The 18,795-nt window shown below is 42.9% G+C and overlaps 1 protein-coding gene across 1 annotated transcript; it reads left to right on the top strand.

Moving 5' to 3' along the window:
- The first annotated feature begins 4,890 nt into the window (after nucleotides 1-4,890).
- Nucleotides 4,891-18,174, top strand: vwa10.2 (von Willebrand factor A domain containing 10, tandem duplicate 2). Its single transcript, XM_031559943.2, has 16 exons — nucleotides 4,891-6,247; nucleotides 7,083-7,316; nucleotides 7,718-8,005; nucleotides 8,735-8,828; nucleotides 12,715-12,843; nucleotides 13,001-13,187; nucleotides 13,333-13,502; nucleotides 13,629-13,741; nucleotides 14,473-14,589; nucleotides 15,143-15,346; nucleotides 15,464-15,596; nucleotides 15,741-15,893; nucleotides 15,997-16,089; nucleotides 16,275-16,546; nucleotides 16,902-17,195; nucleotides 17,279-18,174. Exons 2-16 carry the CDS (start codon nucleotides 7,113-7,115, stop codon nucleotides 17,708-17,710), a joined length of 2,883 nt encoding a protein of 960 aa, XP_031415803.1. The 5' UTR covers nucleotides 4,891-6,247; nucleotides 7,083-7,112; the 3' UTR covers nucleotides 17,711-18,174.
- Nucleotides 18,175-18,795: the final 621 nt, after the last annotated feature.

Raw genomic sequence — 18,795 nt, 5'->3', positions numbered from 1 at the left:
TGCATGAAATGTTGAGTTTAAAGGAGATAGTAATACTAATATGTATAAACTTATTCATGATTATTATCTTACACTGTGAAGGAACATATTTTGATAAATGCAATGTTTATGAGTAACCTTCTCCAAGGTTGTTGATATTGAGACAGAGGACATACCGTATGTCAGCTTTGACCTTCTGGTCAATAGAATGGATGAAAGACAGTAAATAGAGTACCGTTACAGACAGAGTGACATCTAGAGCAACTGGACAAATGTATAACTACTCATTTTATTGCAACCAAGGTCCTAGAATGAACTTAAAAGATTTTAAATACACCATTGATATTTTACTCAAAGATAGTGTACAAAACAGAGATTGAAAAGAAGGAAGAAATACAATCATATAACATTATACATCATATAACAAATACACACATACAGCAAACATAAACAAAAAAAATGACATAAACACACTATCGTGACATTATTTGTACAGCTAAATGCATTGATGCTTCATGGAAAGGTGTCTAATTGCCTGGTTGCAGCACAAAGTTGCTGACTGCATGCTGTGGTCTGAACGCCCCTAGGTGTGGTCTGATTGCCCCTACGTGTGGTTTGAAGGCCCCTATGTGTGGTTTCGTTTTGTGAACACCCTCATGTTCACATCTCGTACAGCCCGTCTGTGATCAAGGCCCTCCCCCTCTGTGGGATGGTTTGAGGGCTAAGGGTGATGCTTCGTCTCACGTCTCTCATGGTCCAAAGGCCAGATTGGTATTAATTCCAGTATGGCAGCGATGTTATCTTGGCAGTGATGTCATCTTGGCCAAGCAGGGTTGCTGTTTATTGTTTATTTATTGTACAGTATGTTGTTTATTTGTTTCTTGTTTGTTAGATTTTTCACTTTCACTTTTGTCATCTAATAATCTTATCTGAGAATACTTATTGCTTCTTCTGGGATGTAGTGTCGCAGTGGTTATCAAACCTGGGTTCCATTCCCAATGGTGAAGTTGTTTGTACATTGCTTTGGATAAAAGCGTCTGCTAAATACCTGACCTCATCTTACACCTGACATTTTTGCAATTACCAAAACTTGTCAGTCATATTTCTCTGAGGGCTACCTAGCGTTATTCAGTGGAATACCTCCAGTTATTCAATGGACTTACCTCTAGCTTTTTTCAGTGGACCTTCCTACTCTAGCTTTTGTGCAGTTTAATGAAGGGATGAACACAGAGCTTCTGGTGGAAATTCAAACATACTGTTTAAACACTCAAAGAGCAACTACAAATGATGCCTCCCCTCTTCCAACTGCCACCTAATCTTGTGTGTTGCAGCCGGACATTATATGCTTACACCTGAGGTCAGTAGGCTACGACTAGGATACCTATGAAGATCATAGTACACGTGGATCTGACAGAAATGACTAATAAGTAGGAAAGGGAAATAATGGTGAAAGGTGAAATCCCCCCTTCTTACCGGTGCAATGAAATGAGTGACTCATGTTGCCCTGCAAGAGCGGGAGAGAGACTTGGACTCCCCCACTACAATGGTTGGGTCCAATGAGGTTGATTGGACCAGTTACGCCTGGCTCACACGGTTGCGTTGCTTAACGGATGCCTGACGGATGACAGAGGGTGTGTCTGGCGCATGGGGTTGTGTTGATAATGCAGACGTTATAATGAGATTGACAGGTCAACAAACCAATCACGCCGCTAGCGAGCTGTTTACCTTGTGGGTAGTAGCATGCTAACATTATATAACTGGCTCAGACACCTTGCAAATCCCCTCAGACTTGTTTTTCAGTTACAATAACGGGGCTTTTCCATTGTACAGTGACTATTTCTCTGTAACTTTCAAAAAATCTAAGCAAAAAAAAGTAAAACAAACAACTTTACGAACAACAAACAACAGCAAAACAAACAACAAAAGTACAAATACGACCATCCTAGTAGTTGGTCTGCCATCTTTTTTTTTAGCTTCGCGCTCTTTAGACATGAGCATAAACGCAATCTGATTGGCTAGCGCCTGTGCTGCCGTATTTGCATGAATTGCAATTTGATTGGCTGACGCATGCGGTTGTCTTGATTTATGTTTGTTTATTTTATAAACATGTTTTGGGGTTGATAAGGAGAATACCCTGTGTAAATAAATAATTATCTATTTTAATAAGAGCCACCATCTCCTGCACCCTTTTTCCTGACTTCACCACCGAGTCCAGTCACCCACATCTGGGGTGGCTGCCTCGGTCCCTCACAGCGCTATAGCTAAAACCTTTCTTCCACACTACTTTTTGTATTTAAAGTAATGTACTCAACATCCTAGCAGTCCTAACTGAGTATATGTTGTCTTTTGAACACCTTATACTATACCATGGCTGATGTTATACCACTATACCATGGCTAGTATTCACCTATACACCTGCATATGGAGGTTCCCCAAGGTTGGTAATCAGCAATTGATGGTGGTATCCAAACAATCTGCAGTTCCAGAATGGTCACATTCTGCTATAGTAGGTGTGCAGGTCATGAGCAGGTCAGCATTTCAAGTTTACTTTAGAAATCCCAGTAAACACAACCACTGTGGGGATGCTGTCTCACACTGAGCAATGGCATTTACAAGAACAATGGAGCAATATAACTCTTCCTGCTGCACTGAAGGGCAACAAAAAGACATTGTGACATTAATGAAGACGGGCCAACCAAATGGATGAAGTATACCCAAACCCCAAACTCTACTTATGTTGCCCTCACCTGCTTATCTCTGTTCTGAACAGTTAGTAGCTTGTGGTGAAACAATTGATGTGCTTCTATACTTCCTTCCAATAATGAAATATGTCTAAAATATAGCTGACAGTTGTTCCTGTGCCTTTTATACATGCTAATACATTGTGGTGTTTTTATGCATTGTTGACCATTTAGAAGACCTGGGCATGTAAACAAATATATAAAATGAGCAGAAAGAGATAATCAGTGTGTAAAGTGCATGGTAATATTTATTTAAGCTATTGTGGCTTAGGAGTTATGGCATCATTTTAGGTCCAGAAGCATATCCATGTTTTCACCACAAAAACTACTTACTGCCCCTTTTATAACTGCCACACCAGTTACCCTTTCTTTGTAGCATCTTTGACTCTCAGTCCAGGATTTGAGCATATCAATGTTGTAATGGGTGTATTTGAGGAACATCCATTCCACTGAGTATACACTTTGTGATGACTGGCTCTCACATATGAGGTGGTCAGCTGGTAACTCTGAAGTATAGCAGAAAGGATCTTCACCAGCGAGGTATGAAAATATCTACACTTTTTTTCATTAAGTATCCAGCGCAATCAAAGGGGCAATGTTAATATTTCTGACAGGAGATTCATGAAAATTAATGAAAATCAACACAGTAGAATAGAATTTGCAGTCACCAATCCTACTAGTTTTTATAGTATGAATAGGGTAATAAGTCAACATAAGTCACCTTGCACTACAAACTAATTTGTTGTATGATGTAGCCTATTTTGTTTGAGGTTGTGAGATCAGGGCACTTTTTCTTCATGTAGGAACAGCTTGGTCTGTTGGTGCTTGCATTATCACACCTCGCTTGACACCTACACAACAGCGAACTGCTAACAGACAAAGCATGTTTGGCAAGGCCTCTGGCCAGAGACTGGAAATACCCTGCAGGGTGCTGTGCTGTACTCAGGCAGGCTGGGAACATGCAACATGGCCATGTAAAGAAACCCATGTATCCTCTCCTTAGAAAGAAGACAGCAGGCAATAGGGAAGGAGTTGGGATGGGATATGACAGGTGCGATGAATTATGAGAAGGAGAATGATCCATTTTAAAAAATGAACACCCTGATTTACAATGTCTGATCAGATTGTCAAAGAAGCAGTATATACAAACATTTGTATGATCTTCTCATGATATGAACCTGCTGAGGGTTTTGAAAGACAACACTGTAAATCAAAAGCAAGGACACTGAATCCCATTTTGAAGTTAACTGTAGACCAGAGACAAAAGCCCTGGAACCCTGCTAAAGTTCATCTATCACCATGTAATCACAGAAACATGAGTAAAGATCCTTCCTGTAACTGTGGTGTCAGCTTGACACGTCAGTACCAGTGGTTACACCAATAGACACACACACACACACACACACACACACACACACACACACACACACACACAGAGAAGGGGGGGGAAGAATGACCACATTTCCACTGAACTCACACGCATAGCCTGAGTCATAATCTGTATGTATAAACTTATGTATAAACTTATTCATGATTTATTCTGGTCAATTTATTCTGGTCAATAGAATGGAGGAAACACAGTAAATAGAGTACAGTTACAGACAGAGTGACATCTAGAGCAACCAGACAAATGTATAACTACTCATTTTATTGCAACCAAGGTCCTAGAATGAGCTTAAAAGACTTTAAATACACCATTGTTATTTCACTAAGATAGTGTACAAAACAGAGATTGAAAAGAAAGGAAGAAATATAACATTATACATCATATAACAAATACACACACACAGCAAACATAAACTCAAAAATGACATAAACACACTAAAGTGACATTATTTGTACAGCTAAATGCATTGATGCTTCATGAAAAGGTGTCTAATTGCATGGTTGCAGCACAAAGTTGCTGACTGCATGCTGTGGTCTGAACGCCTCTACATGTGGTCTGCTACCAGTCAACACAGCCACCTGTCTCACACTGAGCAATGGCATTTACAAGAACAATGAAGCAATAGAACTCTTCCTGGTGCACTGAAGGGCAACAATAAGACATTATGACCTCTCTCTCTCTCTCTCACACACACTCACACACACACACACACACACACACACACACACACACACACACACACACACACACACACACACACACACACACACACACTCTCTCTCACACACACTCTCACATGCTCTTAAGACATACACACCCCTTCAATTCTTAAGTTTGTTTCCATTCCCATTCATCCTTTATCTGAAGCCCAATCACGTTTTAAACCCTGTCACTTTACACAAGAATCAAAAAGAGATTAAAACTTATATGAAATAGTAGCCTTGCACCCTTTATTTCTTATTTATCATATTATTTGATTATTTCATAGTATCAGTTCTCTCAGGGCAGCACCTACAGCCTAGTGCCTTTTGACTTATTATGTTTGTCAAATGAAGTGGGTTTAATTCAGCTAAAGACACTGTGAGTCAGTGCATGTTTCCATTTGTTGTGTTATGTGACTTCAAATCTTCACTTTCCTAATCAAGGGAGGACTTGTGAACAGCTGTTGTTTCAAAATGTAAGGTTATCAGGGCAATCTGACCAGAAACACCTAATACAATCACAAATTTGATTTAATTGGAAATCAACCCTAGTTGCAGTATACCCCATGTGAATCTGGAAATAATCTACCCCCTTCCAGCAAATAAAGTTCTTATTCAACTCATAAGATTATTATTTTTTTTTTAAAGATTTTTTTTGGGCTTTGTATGCCTTTATTTGGAGAGGACAGTGAAGTTGTATGACAGGAAGCGAGGCGGAGAAGAGGTGGGTAGAGGACCGGGAAACGACATCAGGCCAGACTTGTGTCCCCACGGACAATGAATGAAGCCCGTAAATGGGGGGCTTATTGGCTTGCACCAAAGTGCCCCCCAACTCGTAAGATTTTATGCTAATTCCACGCGTTTCCACTCTTGAAAGTTGAAACTCCACTATTCACACATTTTCTCATCTGTCCCTTGGTCCCCACCACACCTGACCATTATTAAACCCCTGATTGGCTGAGGGTGAGGGCTGTGTGCACAGGTGGGGGTGAGTAGATGTGTCCCAGATTTTAATGGTTTGTGGAGTCAGGAGTGCGAGCATATGAGGGATTCCCTCTGGTTGAGGAATACTGAGATGAAGGAGCTGGATGAGCCTTAATGAAAGTTGTTAATTTCTCAGTACAGCTTTGTCCTAATCAGAGAGTGATTGTGCATTTCTTTTTTGTTTTAGTTAGGACAAAATACAGACCATCTTAAAATACCAGTACTGTGAAATCTCACATCATGGTGTGTAGTATCTCTGTCGTGATATCCAACACACCACACAAACACGCACTGCTGATGAAACATGGAATTTCCTTCACACTCGTCTGTGTCGTTGGGGGGTTGTGTGACAGTGAGTCAAGTGAGGGAGGAGTGGATGCCAGTATAAATACCAGGGACTCACCTGAGCAGGTGAAAAGCTCCCGAGCGTTTAGACCGGTCCTCACCCAGCACAGGTAGAAAAATAATTCTAATAATCTGATTTTTTTTGTTTAACTTGTTGATTGATTTACAGAAACAAACAATTGTATGTTTTATTCATACATTCATAATATATATATATTTTTTTAAATAAGTATAATTCGAATTGTGTCATACTGGAGGTGTGATAGCAAGTAATTCATATTTCTAACCAATCATTGATATGGCACTGATCAAACATGTACTAAACTAACTTTACCTGAATCTTTTCATTTGGGCCTTGGGTGAAACCACTCTTACCTCAGAACATGAGCTTTGTTTAAATAGCATAGCCAGCACTCCCTGAGAGAAGAACAGAAACATTACAAATGTTCTGATGTCAGCTGAACTAGAAATTGACCTGAAACCACCTTTGCTGATAACATGGCAATACGTGCTCCTAGACAGACAAACAGCTCTATTCACTCTTCTATAGTATGTGCTCTCCATTTATCTGAAAGCCACAGCTGTTTTGAGTTTGCCTCATTGCCTTTATCAGTAACCAGCGAATCAAATGCCAGCAAATGGTCTGTAGTACCACTTGCTGGTTAGTTTGGTTCCTTTGTATTTTATCTCAGTGGATTTGAATGGGAGAGAGTTGATCTTTGCTGACACTGTTTTGTGTCTGAAGTAGCAATCTTTAGTCAAATGAGTATTTATAAAGAATACAGAACATCAAATAGTATTTAATAAGAATACAAAAATGTTTCCATGGTAAAGTTTTGTGTGTTGGAAAGAGTGAATGAGGTGGAGTGGGGAAGTGTGTGAGAGAGAGAGAACAAGAGGAAAAGGCAATCATTAAAAGAAAGGTCAATCCTTTTCTCTGCCCAGGAACTCTTTGTGGAGCCGAGCTCCATCATCATGTTCTCTTCAGTGACAGCCCACGCATCTCTGCTCTGGTTGACACTGTTCTTCTGCCCACTCACCGAAACCTTCAAGCCGCTACTCTCTCCTGGGGGTGGCTCTCTCACACACCGTGACATCACCCAGAGGGCCATCTTCCGCAAGACTGGCCAAGTGTGCCGTGCAATGGCCGCAGCCCAAGGCCAGGACTTCATCTTGCCTGTGAGAGACCTCTGAGCTCATGTAACACACCTCTTAGAGAGAGATAAAGTGAGGGATGCGCTGGAAGTTCAGTCCAAATTCCCAGATCTACACAGCAATCACTGTAATATACACTGATTTAAAAAACACTAGGCTCTATAAAAGGGGACATTTAAAAACAAATAATATTAAAGTGGCAAACCTTTACCAGTATGACTGAGTCCTATCAGTGTGATGAAACACGGTATGAAAATAGACCTGTATCCTTTGGTGAAAAACTAGTTTGACAAGTTATTGAGGCCGTGTAGGAGGCTTCTGTAGTGTTACATTTCATGACGTTTAGAGACTGCATGAGCCATACAGATTATATTCTAATCTTGCTTTGTTCTTCACTGCTCTCCCTTATCAACCCCGTCTCTCAGATTGATGATAGGCTGACGGCATACACCCTGCAGCAGGCATGCTCCTCAGGGGAGTCCTCCATCTTGTCAGCCCTGGCCTTCCAGACAGCTGTGACTAATACCTACCTGAGCAATGCGGCTGTGGACGTTCTTCAGGCTCTGAGCGCTCCGCACCACTTCGATGACGAGACATTCGCTGAAGGGCGAGACGTGGTGGCCCAGGGTGCCGCTGCCGTCAAGGCTGCCGTGAAGTATGGGAGCTTCGTCTCTGCCAGAATCAGCTTGGGTGCTGCCTGTCACACACTGCAGGTGAATGCGTGTGTCCATAATAAGTGTGTGTGTTCTTGAGCGGTTGCTGTGGATGAGGTAGAGCTGTTGTCACACAGAGTGGTTGGTTGTTGGAGAGTTTTAGTCGTTTTGCCCTGGATTCTCCTAGCTTCATGATGTGTTGTTGGGAGACATTTTGGAATCATGAACTAAACAGCAAGTCAGTTTGGTTTCACTCTTTAACTCTAGGAACTGACTGGTTCTTTTGTTATACATTTACATTTACAAGGGGAATTGTGTGGTGTGCAGGCTATAGCTCCTGTCAAAGTCATTGGCAGTGCAAAGTCAGATCTCAGACTTACTCCATCTGTAATGTTGTCATCTGCATAATAGGGATGTTCATAAATTCAAATACATTATTCAGAAAGGCACAAACATTGGACTCAATGTATGACGTTACAGGCTACACCTACTTCGGGATTACATACAAATACAAATATTAGTTCACCAAACACCCCTTCTTCATAGGAAGCAGGTGTTGGTCAATAGAACATACCTTGAGTAATGGCATTCAGCAGGCACACCCATGGCTTGTCCTATCAGTCAGCACTGCTGACAGTAAAAGCTCACTCTTTCCACACACTTATGTTGCCATGTAAACAGATGGACAGAGCCTCTTTCAGCTCCTTCCTTCGGTATGCCACAGACACATGGACACCTTCTCACTTTAACATTAACACTAATGACAATCAACATCTCTTTTTTGCACAGGACTTCTACAGCCACAGTAACTGGATAGAGATAGGAAACACAGTACCATTCTCCAATTTGATCAGGGCAGACACGCCTTTGGATAATCTGGCAGGTGTGTGTGTGTGTGTGTGTGTGTGTGAGTGTGTGTGTTTGTCAGGGTGTGTGTGGGTGGTATATTTGATGGCTAATGCATTCAAAGCCATGCATCATTCATGCATCACCTGAGGTACTGTCATGGCAAAAAGTGACCGGGTGCAAAAAAGAGCCTGGGTGATGTAATATTGGCTTTCGAACGACTCTTGAGTGACAGTTTCTATACCAACAGTTGTTGTGGCTTTATGCTCTATGTATAATTACTGTTATAGTTATATACTATTCGTGGGTTATCTAAATCACTGTTAGATACAAATGCACGGAGACGAGGATGCAGCACAAGTTAGAACCTTTACTGGCGGGCCAATCTCTCAACTGCCAGGCATAAACAAACTATCACAGAACTCCGTAGTAGTGACAGTCAAACACAATCGAGCACCGAGTGCTCGATCCAATATACCACAACAGTTGCATTACGTCACCCGGGCTCTTTTTGGATTTACCCCAGAGCATCTTGCACTATACTTCACTACCTGAGACCAGCTTGCCTGTATTTTACCTGCAATAAACCAGGGGCGTCGTTAGGCCTATTTTAGGGGGGCTGAAGCCCCCCTAAAATGTTCTTCAGCCCCCCCAAATCATTTGGCATTATTGGCTTAAAACAAAAAAATTCAACTATTGTTTCTGACACGGACAAGTTATTTATAACTCTAACATGCTACTTATGTGCGTGCGTTCTGGTTTGTATGTTTACTCCCCCTTCAACTTATAATCCAATAGCCTTTCATCATACTTTACGATATAAACCCCAGGCACTAGTACCATCTCTCGTCAACGACAGCCAGTATTATAGACAAGGAGTTCAAAGTAAATGATGCACGGAGTGAAATTGTAAGTACAAGAAGTTACAGAATGTGGCTATCTGTAGTTGTTAACGAGTGTTACCTGCTTTAGGTTTACTTGATATGAGGCAAATGAAAGCGAATATTGTAGTGGGCTATGTTAAAACTAAGCTAGCTTGCTACTTTGTTAGAAACTGTCACCAGTTAGCAAGAGTGTGAACGAGCGAATTCGAAATACAAGAAATAACTATCAACATCTCTCTATTCTTTGCATTGATATATCTCTCTAGTATTTCAAAACAATACTATCAGTCCCTATATAATGTTGTTATTTATAATCAGTTAATGCTAGTGAAAACTAAATGTCATAGTGTCCCTCATAACGCTATTGTACCGGTATATCATCCAATTCATTGACCAGATGGATATAAGAACATTCTTTAGGAGAGGTGGCAGCTCCACCCAGTCAGATGAGAGAGAGAAGCAGGAGATTGACAGGGCTGAAGGAGCCGGTGTGATGGAGGTTAGTGGTCTACAGGTCTAGAAGGAAATGAGTGGAGTTTTTTTTATTTTCTTCTACTGTGGTAGAAATGTATAGGCATTTGTTGTCAGGCCTAGGCTACTCCAAGGGTTAGCCTAAACTAGATTATTACATGATATTTTTATGCCAAGTCATAAAATTGGCTTCTGGATTTCGATCAGTTAATGTTTCAATGTTTGAACTTATCTTAAAGGGTCATGCAGAAGGAGAGGCTGAGGCAGAGTCAGAGAGAGGAAGAGACAGACCAAGCAGCTGCAGCAACTAATGATTTAGGTGAAAAAGACACAGGGCCCAGACAGGTTAAGCTGAAGAGCTACCCACAGGACAGCTTTGGTGCTCAGAACAGGTCATTTCACCACAGCTGGTATATTTGTGTTGTCAAATTTCACTATGACCCTGTCATTCTGTCTCTTGTGTTATCATATACTGAATGCAAGCAAAACTACAGAGCAAAATCACACTCTTTCTGATTAAACCAATCCATGAACTGCCCCCAAATGGGCCTTAAAAAAATAAATTGCCGCGCGCAAACATGCCACTCCCCTTGGGGCTAAGCCCCCCCTTTCTTTGAATCCTAGAAACGCCCCTGCAATAAACCAAGCAAACAACCATGTAGGCTACTTGATGTTTGACTGTGTTAGGAAAGTTGTTGACTCACTAGTTTGTTATAGTGTCAAAGTAAGCACATTTCAACAGGTTTCGCCGCTAGCATCTCGTTAGCGATTAGTAATTCCTCCGTTGGCTGCTTTAAGAAGGTCCTTAATGTGTTGTGATTAATAGACATATCCGACGGCACCCACAATTACATTTTCACAAAACAGGGAATTGTTTGCACCACCTTTAACTATAGAGCACAACGGGAGGAATTGCTAATCGCTAACGAGATGCTAGCGGCTAAGCCTGTTGAAATTTGCTGGTGTAGCTAAAACGGAATACTATATAGTTTAGGCACAATATTAAGGTGTAGCTAAAACGGAATACTTCATAGTTTAGGCACAATATTAAGTGACTAAAAAGTAGCTGATGGCTTTCGAACGACTCTTGAGACTGAGGCTGACTGATAGCCAAGCGCCCGGTCACTTTTTGCCATGACAGTACTCTTGAAACAACACATTTTCCTCTCAGCTACTCACATCACTTGTGTCACCACCTACTCATGTCACTCACTAAATCTTTTTTTGCATTACCTGTCAGGCATTGTTCTTAAGGCCCCGTCACACCATGACGTTCTGGTCAACGTTCTCTGAACTTTCTAATCGTTCAATTTCGAGCGTTCTAGGGCGATGTGGACACATCTGGCGTGTGACTTAACGAAAGAATAGCGTAGGACTGACGCATGACTACTAGCGTGGGACTCACGCATGAGGAGCATGTAACAGCGACACTGGTGCGCGACAAACGTGTGCTGACGTGTCTGCTACTAGGGCTGCTGCAGGTAAGAAGATGATAAATGCTGCTGAAAGTAAGAAGAATACAAAGCCTCTTTCACTAGCAATGTCTTCGGACGAAGATTTACTGTTATTATTACTGTGATTTACGAAATAACGGGCGTTATTCCTGGGGTTTTATGTTATTAAAATAAATGATTTAAATTTGACACTGAATTTGTGTTTCTCAATGTTTATTATTAGAAAACATCAACACATCCACACACATTGTCCATGTCACAAGAGTCTTCGTATCATATCCATCTGCCATGGAACAGCACCAGCTATAACAGTGCTCAGCTATGTTCAAGTTCAGTACATCTACTTCATGCTGGGCTCAAGCAAGCATATATACCCTCCACGCCGCTTTTCGCTAGATTATGCAATGACCTGGCATGACATGATAGCATTGCATATGTCGATGTATAGTGCACAGAATAACGTTTGCAATGATGTACGTTGCGTTTGTTGATCACATATGGTTAATAACATATTAATTGTAGAAGGGACATGATAAAATCAAGATCTTCCCTTGGTGAAAAAACTTTCGCCGATATCTTCCTACGAGAGATGGGTTAGGTGCTCAAATTTCCCTGGATCAAAGAGGATGTTAGTAGGCATGTCCAAACTAAAATTCACGTCTCAGGATTTTTTTGCTGCGCACATAAGTTATTTCGGGTGCATCAACTGTACTCAGTCTACCCTACCAACGACTGACTACCATAGCCAAACGCGTGCAAAGTTAATAAAATGTTCCACGAAAGTTCTGCAGCGTTTAAATTAAAAGTTGAAGAACGCTGATCTCCATGAGAACTTTTGTGCATGTTCAAAACTTTTTTTTTGGACCAGCGTTCTCCTCCGATCACCGACGATTACCGACGATTACAGCGTTCACCAGCTTTCACACAAAGCTCTTCTGGCGCAATACCAGCGACCATGGATGATTACCAACGTTTCCTCTAACATCATAGAACGTTGACCAGAACGTCATGGTGTGACGGGGCCTATAGATAAACATTACACAATGCTGTTTCTTACACCCACTCTCTTTCTCTCATCTAAGCTCAAACACACTGCGTAATATTTCTTTTCCAGGTCCTGATAGAGCCACCTGCAGAAACTGTACAGGAGGAAACTGCAGTGATAACCTCCTACCTGAGATCCTACAAGAGAAGAAACTCACATCAGGCTACTTCAGCCTCTTCTTTTCAGTCAAGCCACCAGGTTGCCATGTTCGCATCTATTCCCTTTTCAAAGACACATATCAGTGCTTTAGACCTGTATACTCATTTGTTCATGAATGCTCTACTGATGCTCATAGCCCATCAGAGACATCAACATACAGTATATAACGCATTAATGTGTGCTCAACTCACTGCAGGAAAGTGCAGCCATGGTGGTTCTTTTGACAAGACCAGTTATCAGGATCCAGTTGGTGGGATTAACAAGGATGACACCACAGCGAGCCATGGGCACTTGCACCTGCGAGCAGCACAGGTGGCCATCAACGCCACCATGGAGCTCCTGGAGGACATCAGACTGGCCACGGGGGACAAAGACTTCCTGCGGTAATACAGACTGACTGATAGAATGATTGAAAACCTGTCTGTATTTTACCACTTTGCAGGTCAGAACATTCATACAGGTTAACAGCTGTTTGTGCATGAAAAACCAACCTCTCTCTCTCTCCCCCTCTCTGTCTTTCTCCTTCAGGTTAGTGGGAGTGTCACAATCATCCGTGCTTTGTTTCGTGGTTGACACCACAGGCAGCATGTCTGATGACATTGCCGAGGCAAAGCGGGTCTCATTCGCCATCATCGATCTCAAACGTGGCACCCAGGAGGAGCCCTCAGAGTACATCCTGGTCCCATTTAATGACCCAGGTCAGACCAGCAGGGGGCGCACCCTCCTCTAACATGATCAAAGATGGAGGACCTCGGCAGTGAAATGCACAGGTCTTGTTGTTTCACATGTTCATTAACTGCTGGTGTCTTTTTCTGTGACTACAGGCTTTGGGCCACTGATCAGGACAACTGATGCAGACATTTTCAAGCAGCACATCAACAAGCTCAGTGCCTCGGGTGGAGGGGATATTCCTGAAATGTGCTTATCAGGACTACTGGTATGTATGTGCGTGCTCAAACTCTAACCTCCCCTTAAATCAATAAATATTATGTATTGCGGCGACAACTGAATGTCGCCGAGAGGCTAAGTAAGGGAGATTCACTTGAGTGACGCGCTACCAACAATTCCAATGTCCGCTCTGGAGGTTACGATTTCTTCTGTTTATTTTTATAGGCAGATAAACATCTTTCTTGAACAGGACAGCAGATAGAAAAGTGCAAGTGCTTCTGTGCAAGGTGGCGATAATAAATATACATGCAATTCATCCAGTAAGCGTTTTAGTTAGTCCATAAAATCCAAAGTTCCAATAGTCAGCATATTGAGCGGTCAACAAAAACTGTGCTCTCCCTACTCACCCCCTCGCCATACTACCACAGGTGCCCAGGTGCATATATTCATTCACTAATTCCTATGCCAATACCCACGTGACTTGCATACACACCCACCAGATACCAAAATAAAAGCACCAAAGCACAGACCAATTGAACCATGGCATATGGGCGCTATATTATGATTTAGTGAATCAATTCACATTATTGATTATCCTCTAAGACCTTTAACAGTGGTTTTATGTGTTCACATTAAGTTAAATCACATCATGTACAGATCATGTTAGGTATCATGAATTAAGAAAAATTGTCTCCAGTTTTGACAGTTGTCACTTGTCAGGAAGGATTCTATGCATGAGCACGAGTAAACGGTAATGTTCTGTTGTCGTCCGATGACCAGCTGGCGCTCACTGCAGCTCCCCCTTCCTCTGACATCTTCGTCTTCACCGACGCTCCTGCCAAAGATGCTGAGCTGAAGAGCACTGTGACTGCACTGACTGAGAGCACCAAGTCAAAGGTGAATTTGGTGGGATCAACCTTGCTTTTTGTGTCTCTGTGACACTGTCTGTGTTCATGTCTGTAGGCTTTTTGTCTGTTTTTATGTCAACTAGCCACGGACGTGCACAGGAATTTTGAAGGGCCATTGCTCTGCCCTGGAAAAAAGGGGCAACACGTTAATTTTTGTCGCCACCGCCGCCACGTCCCTCCCCCTGGACTCATATTCTGCCTATATCACTTGAAACTCTGAAATTGTCAGGGTCGATCACTAACCACCGCCGCCACGTCCCCACCCCCCTTCTGCGATTATTTTATCTACGCCTACATGAAGTTCTGGTATGTGCAGCCGTAATACTATTTAAAATATATATAGATTTTCTTCGGAGGGGCAACTTCAATCGAGGATGGCAAACGGGCAGTTGCCCGAGCAACCTTAGCCCCCTCCTGTGCACGTCCCTGCAACTAGCTGTATTTTTTTTTTATACTATATCTTGGTAGTGTTTACATACTCTGTTCAGAACTGTGTAGATACTCTTCGTATGCTATTTAAAAGCACATATCTTGTCCCATAGGTCACCTTCATGCTCACTGATCCTTCCCGCTCAGCACGTCGCCATCAGCGCTCTGGCAGCCCCGCGTCAAATCGCTTATCTGTCGCCGACACTCAGCTCTACCGGGACCTAGCACAGGCTTCAGGGGGCCAGGCCATAGAGGTCTCCAAGTCCTCACTGCCTCAGGCCACTGTGATCATAGAGGACTCCTCAACCCCTGCTCTGGTACTCGATAGGTTTCCACATTGATTAGGGATGTAGGGATAATTTTGTGTTTTAAAGACTGGTTAGCTTGGCTTTCTGTGCTGGTGGGTTAATAAAATGTCATTCTGCCCCCCTCAGGTGACCCTGCTCCAGGCAGTGAGGACCCCGCTGAGGGCTGAGAACTTCTCCTTCCTGCTGGACGAGTTGGTGTCCAATGTGACGCTGTACATCACAGGGTCCTCACCTGCGTTTACTCTCTACAGTCCCACAGGTTTGAGGGGTGACCATCACCCATGTCTGTGTACATATTAGATATTTAGAGAGATATTAGGCATTTTCCTTGAATTGTGCAATTTTTTGACAAATTAGTCCGAAATGTCTCTTTTTCCTTCAATGAATATTTTCACCATTTCAGGCGAGTCACAGAGCCATGAGGTGTCAGAGGGACCTCTGGGTACGATTCAGAGGGTGGGAAACCTACATCGTATGCAAGTCAAGACCCACAATCGCACAGGTCTGTGGGATATCACCATCAACTCCACAGTAACATTTACTGTCAAAGTCACAGGTGAGCAGTTCTCAAAATTTTGTGCAGAGAAATATGATGGAACATAGCGATAACCTACATGTAACTTCATACTGTGTGTGCCTCTGTGTGTGTTTCTGTGCAGGTCAAAGTTCCATTAACTTCTTGTTCAACTTTGTGGAGGCCTTTGGCGGAGCACATGGAGACTTTAGCCTAAAACAGAGTCGTCCATCCGTTGGTATGTTCAAAGCACTCCAATAGTGCTTGTTAATAAGATGCAGCTGCAGGAGTACATCAGCTTAATCTGTACATGACTGATATTTGGATGTAGGGGACAGAAAGCAGCACCACCTTGATTCCATCTTTTGGAAGATTTTTTGTTTGTTTGTGACCACTGAATAATCAATTGTCTTTCCAAAACAGGTAAGAGCGCCACCCTCTTGATGTCAGTAACAGGAAGTGATTCATTGAGGGTGACTGAGGTGGCTCTGGTGCCTGTCTCTGGATCTGGGGCTGTAAATGGAACCATCGAGGCATTAGGAGGGGACGACTTCCTGGTAACGATCAATGAACCGCCAGTGGGAAACTTCATCATCCATCTGAGGGGGGAAACCAGTGGGGCCTCTCGTTCCTCCCCCATCCTCTTCCTTAGGCAGTCCTCTACACAGCTCAGGGCCTCCAGGGTGGCTGTGACGGTGAGCTAACAGTGTTTTAACCTCTAATTCCTTAAAGTCAGAATCATTGGCATGTGTCATGTTTGTAATTGTACTATGCGGCCAAAGGATGATTTCAAATTTTCTACATTTTACCTCAAGATTATCTTTTCTTTCCCATTTTGTGACTAACCCCAGATGCATGTTATATACTCCTGAGGATCTAGATACTTCATCATAGCCCATGTCCATTTCTATCAATGTTTATTCATATTTTATTAACATCATATTTTATAGATGAGGCAATCAAAATGCATTGATGTTTGAGAGACTACTGGCAGAGCCATTACAACTGACGACACTAAAGCTGTATTCTTATGATGCCTCCTCATCACAGGCCTCAGTAAACGCCACTTTGGAACCTGGAGCAACCATCACTGTGCCCTTCACAGTGGAAACCAATACCACAGCAGGTAGCTATACCATCCGAGTGAGGAACGACCGCGGCTTCAGTGTGTCTTTCCCCAGCAGTGTGACTCTGGAGGCTGAAGGCCGTGCTGAGGGCACAGTGACTCTCACAGCTCCCTCAGACACCCCTTCAGGCACCGACATCACGCTGACCATCGAGGCAGAAGCTCCTGGAGCCACCGACTCCAACTATGTTGTCATTAGCTTTGCTGTTGCCACTAAGGTAACTTTAAGGTTTCTTTAAGGAATTTGACTAGCAGTCATTTAATGACAAACTGACACAGGCCTTTGGTTTCTTTTTCACAGGTGACTGACTTCACCCGTCCTGTGTGCCAAGTGGACCTCACTGCCAACTGTCCACAAGACTGCAGCCAGGCTACATGGCAGCTCTCTGCCAACCTGACTGATGGCAATGGGACAGGCATTGTTCTCGTAACACTCCAGCAGGGCAATGGCACCCTCAACACCAGCTCTTCTGGCTCAGGCATCACCTTTGCGTCCTACAGCGCCTCCTGCTGTTCTGAGGTGGTGGAACTGGTCATGGTTGACGACGTGGGCAATGCTGGTGTCTGCTCTGCTTCAATTAGAGGCCTCTCCTCTGCTACCACCCCTCAGACTCCCACAGCCAACGCCACAGTGACGCAGATAGCCACCACCTCCAGTGCAGGGCACTGCCTTAACCTCTCCATCTGGCTGTGGCCCATAGTTATGCTCCCACTGCTTTATCTCAAGGTCTAGAGAGTCTGGCCTGGAGCATACACACTCTTCTATAAACTGCGAATGTGCAGTCCAGTTGGAGTCATACACCAGACCAGATGTAAAAGTATTCATGGGCTACCGATACTCTTGGGCTTCAAATGGGGATGAGGGCTCTTTAGCTGGAGGAACTTTGTGTATAAGCAACTGTATCTCGACTACATCAGATTACCCTTACAAATTAGAATTAATAAACTGCTAAGTAGCATTTGGTGTTTTTTTCAAGGGTCATGTAGTCAGTGTCAGTGTCCCGAAAACAAATTTAAGGAACATAGAAAACCATGAAAAGGGAAGCTAAGTACATCAGCACAGGAAATCACATGCACTCACATTTTAGTTTTCTGCATATTGGGTGTTTTTTTTGGTCATAGCGGTTTATGCTGGATCAGGCTTTATAACAGTAGTCAAGGACTGCATTCTAAACTGAGTCTATGTAATTGCTTAACATTACCATTAAGAGCATAGTATTCTAGGGTAACTAACGCAATGCATGCCAACAGATTCAGAGATGAACAGAATATATTGTTACACATTTCAACAAAGATTATTAGGTCCACAGCAATTGCCTTCCTTGTAAATAAATAATTGCATTGGAGATCAAGTGTGTATTTGTCACCAGATTCACAAAAACACGGCAAAAGACATCTGAGAAATACTGCAGGCATTACAACCCTAACCCTACCTGTCTGAATCAACCCTACCCCTACCTGTCTGAATCAACCCTATCCCTACCTGTCTGAATCAACCCTACCCCTACCTGTCTGAATCAACCCTAACCCCTACCTGTCTGAATCAACCCTACCCCTACCTGTCTGAATCAACCCTATCCCTACCTGTCTGAATCAACCCTACCCCTACCTGTCTGAATCAACCCTAACCCCTACCTGTCTGAATCAACCCTACCCCTACCTGTCTGAATCAACCTTACCCCTATCTGTCTGAATCAACCCTAACCCTACCTGTCTGAATCAACCCTAACCCTACCTGTCTGAATCAAGCAATTGTTTATTTTCTAACCACACTATCGTTTAGTTATAGGTTCCTGGGTGGAATTATTGGGTTGATTG

The sequence above is a fragment of the Clupea harengus genome, chromosome 22, assembly GCF_900700415.2.
Source record: "Clupea harengus chromosome 22, Ch_v2.0.2, whole genome shotgun sequence".
Lineage (NCBI taxonomy): Eukaryota > Metazoa > Chordata > Actinopteri > Clupeiformes > Clupeidae > Clupea > Clupea harengus.
This window is presented reverse-complemented; position numbering and strand designations above follow the sequence as displayed.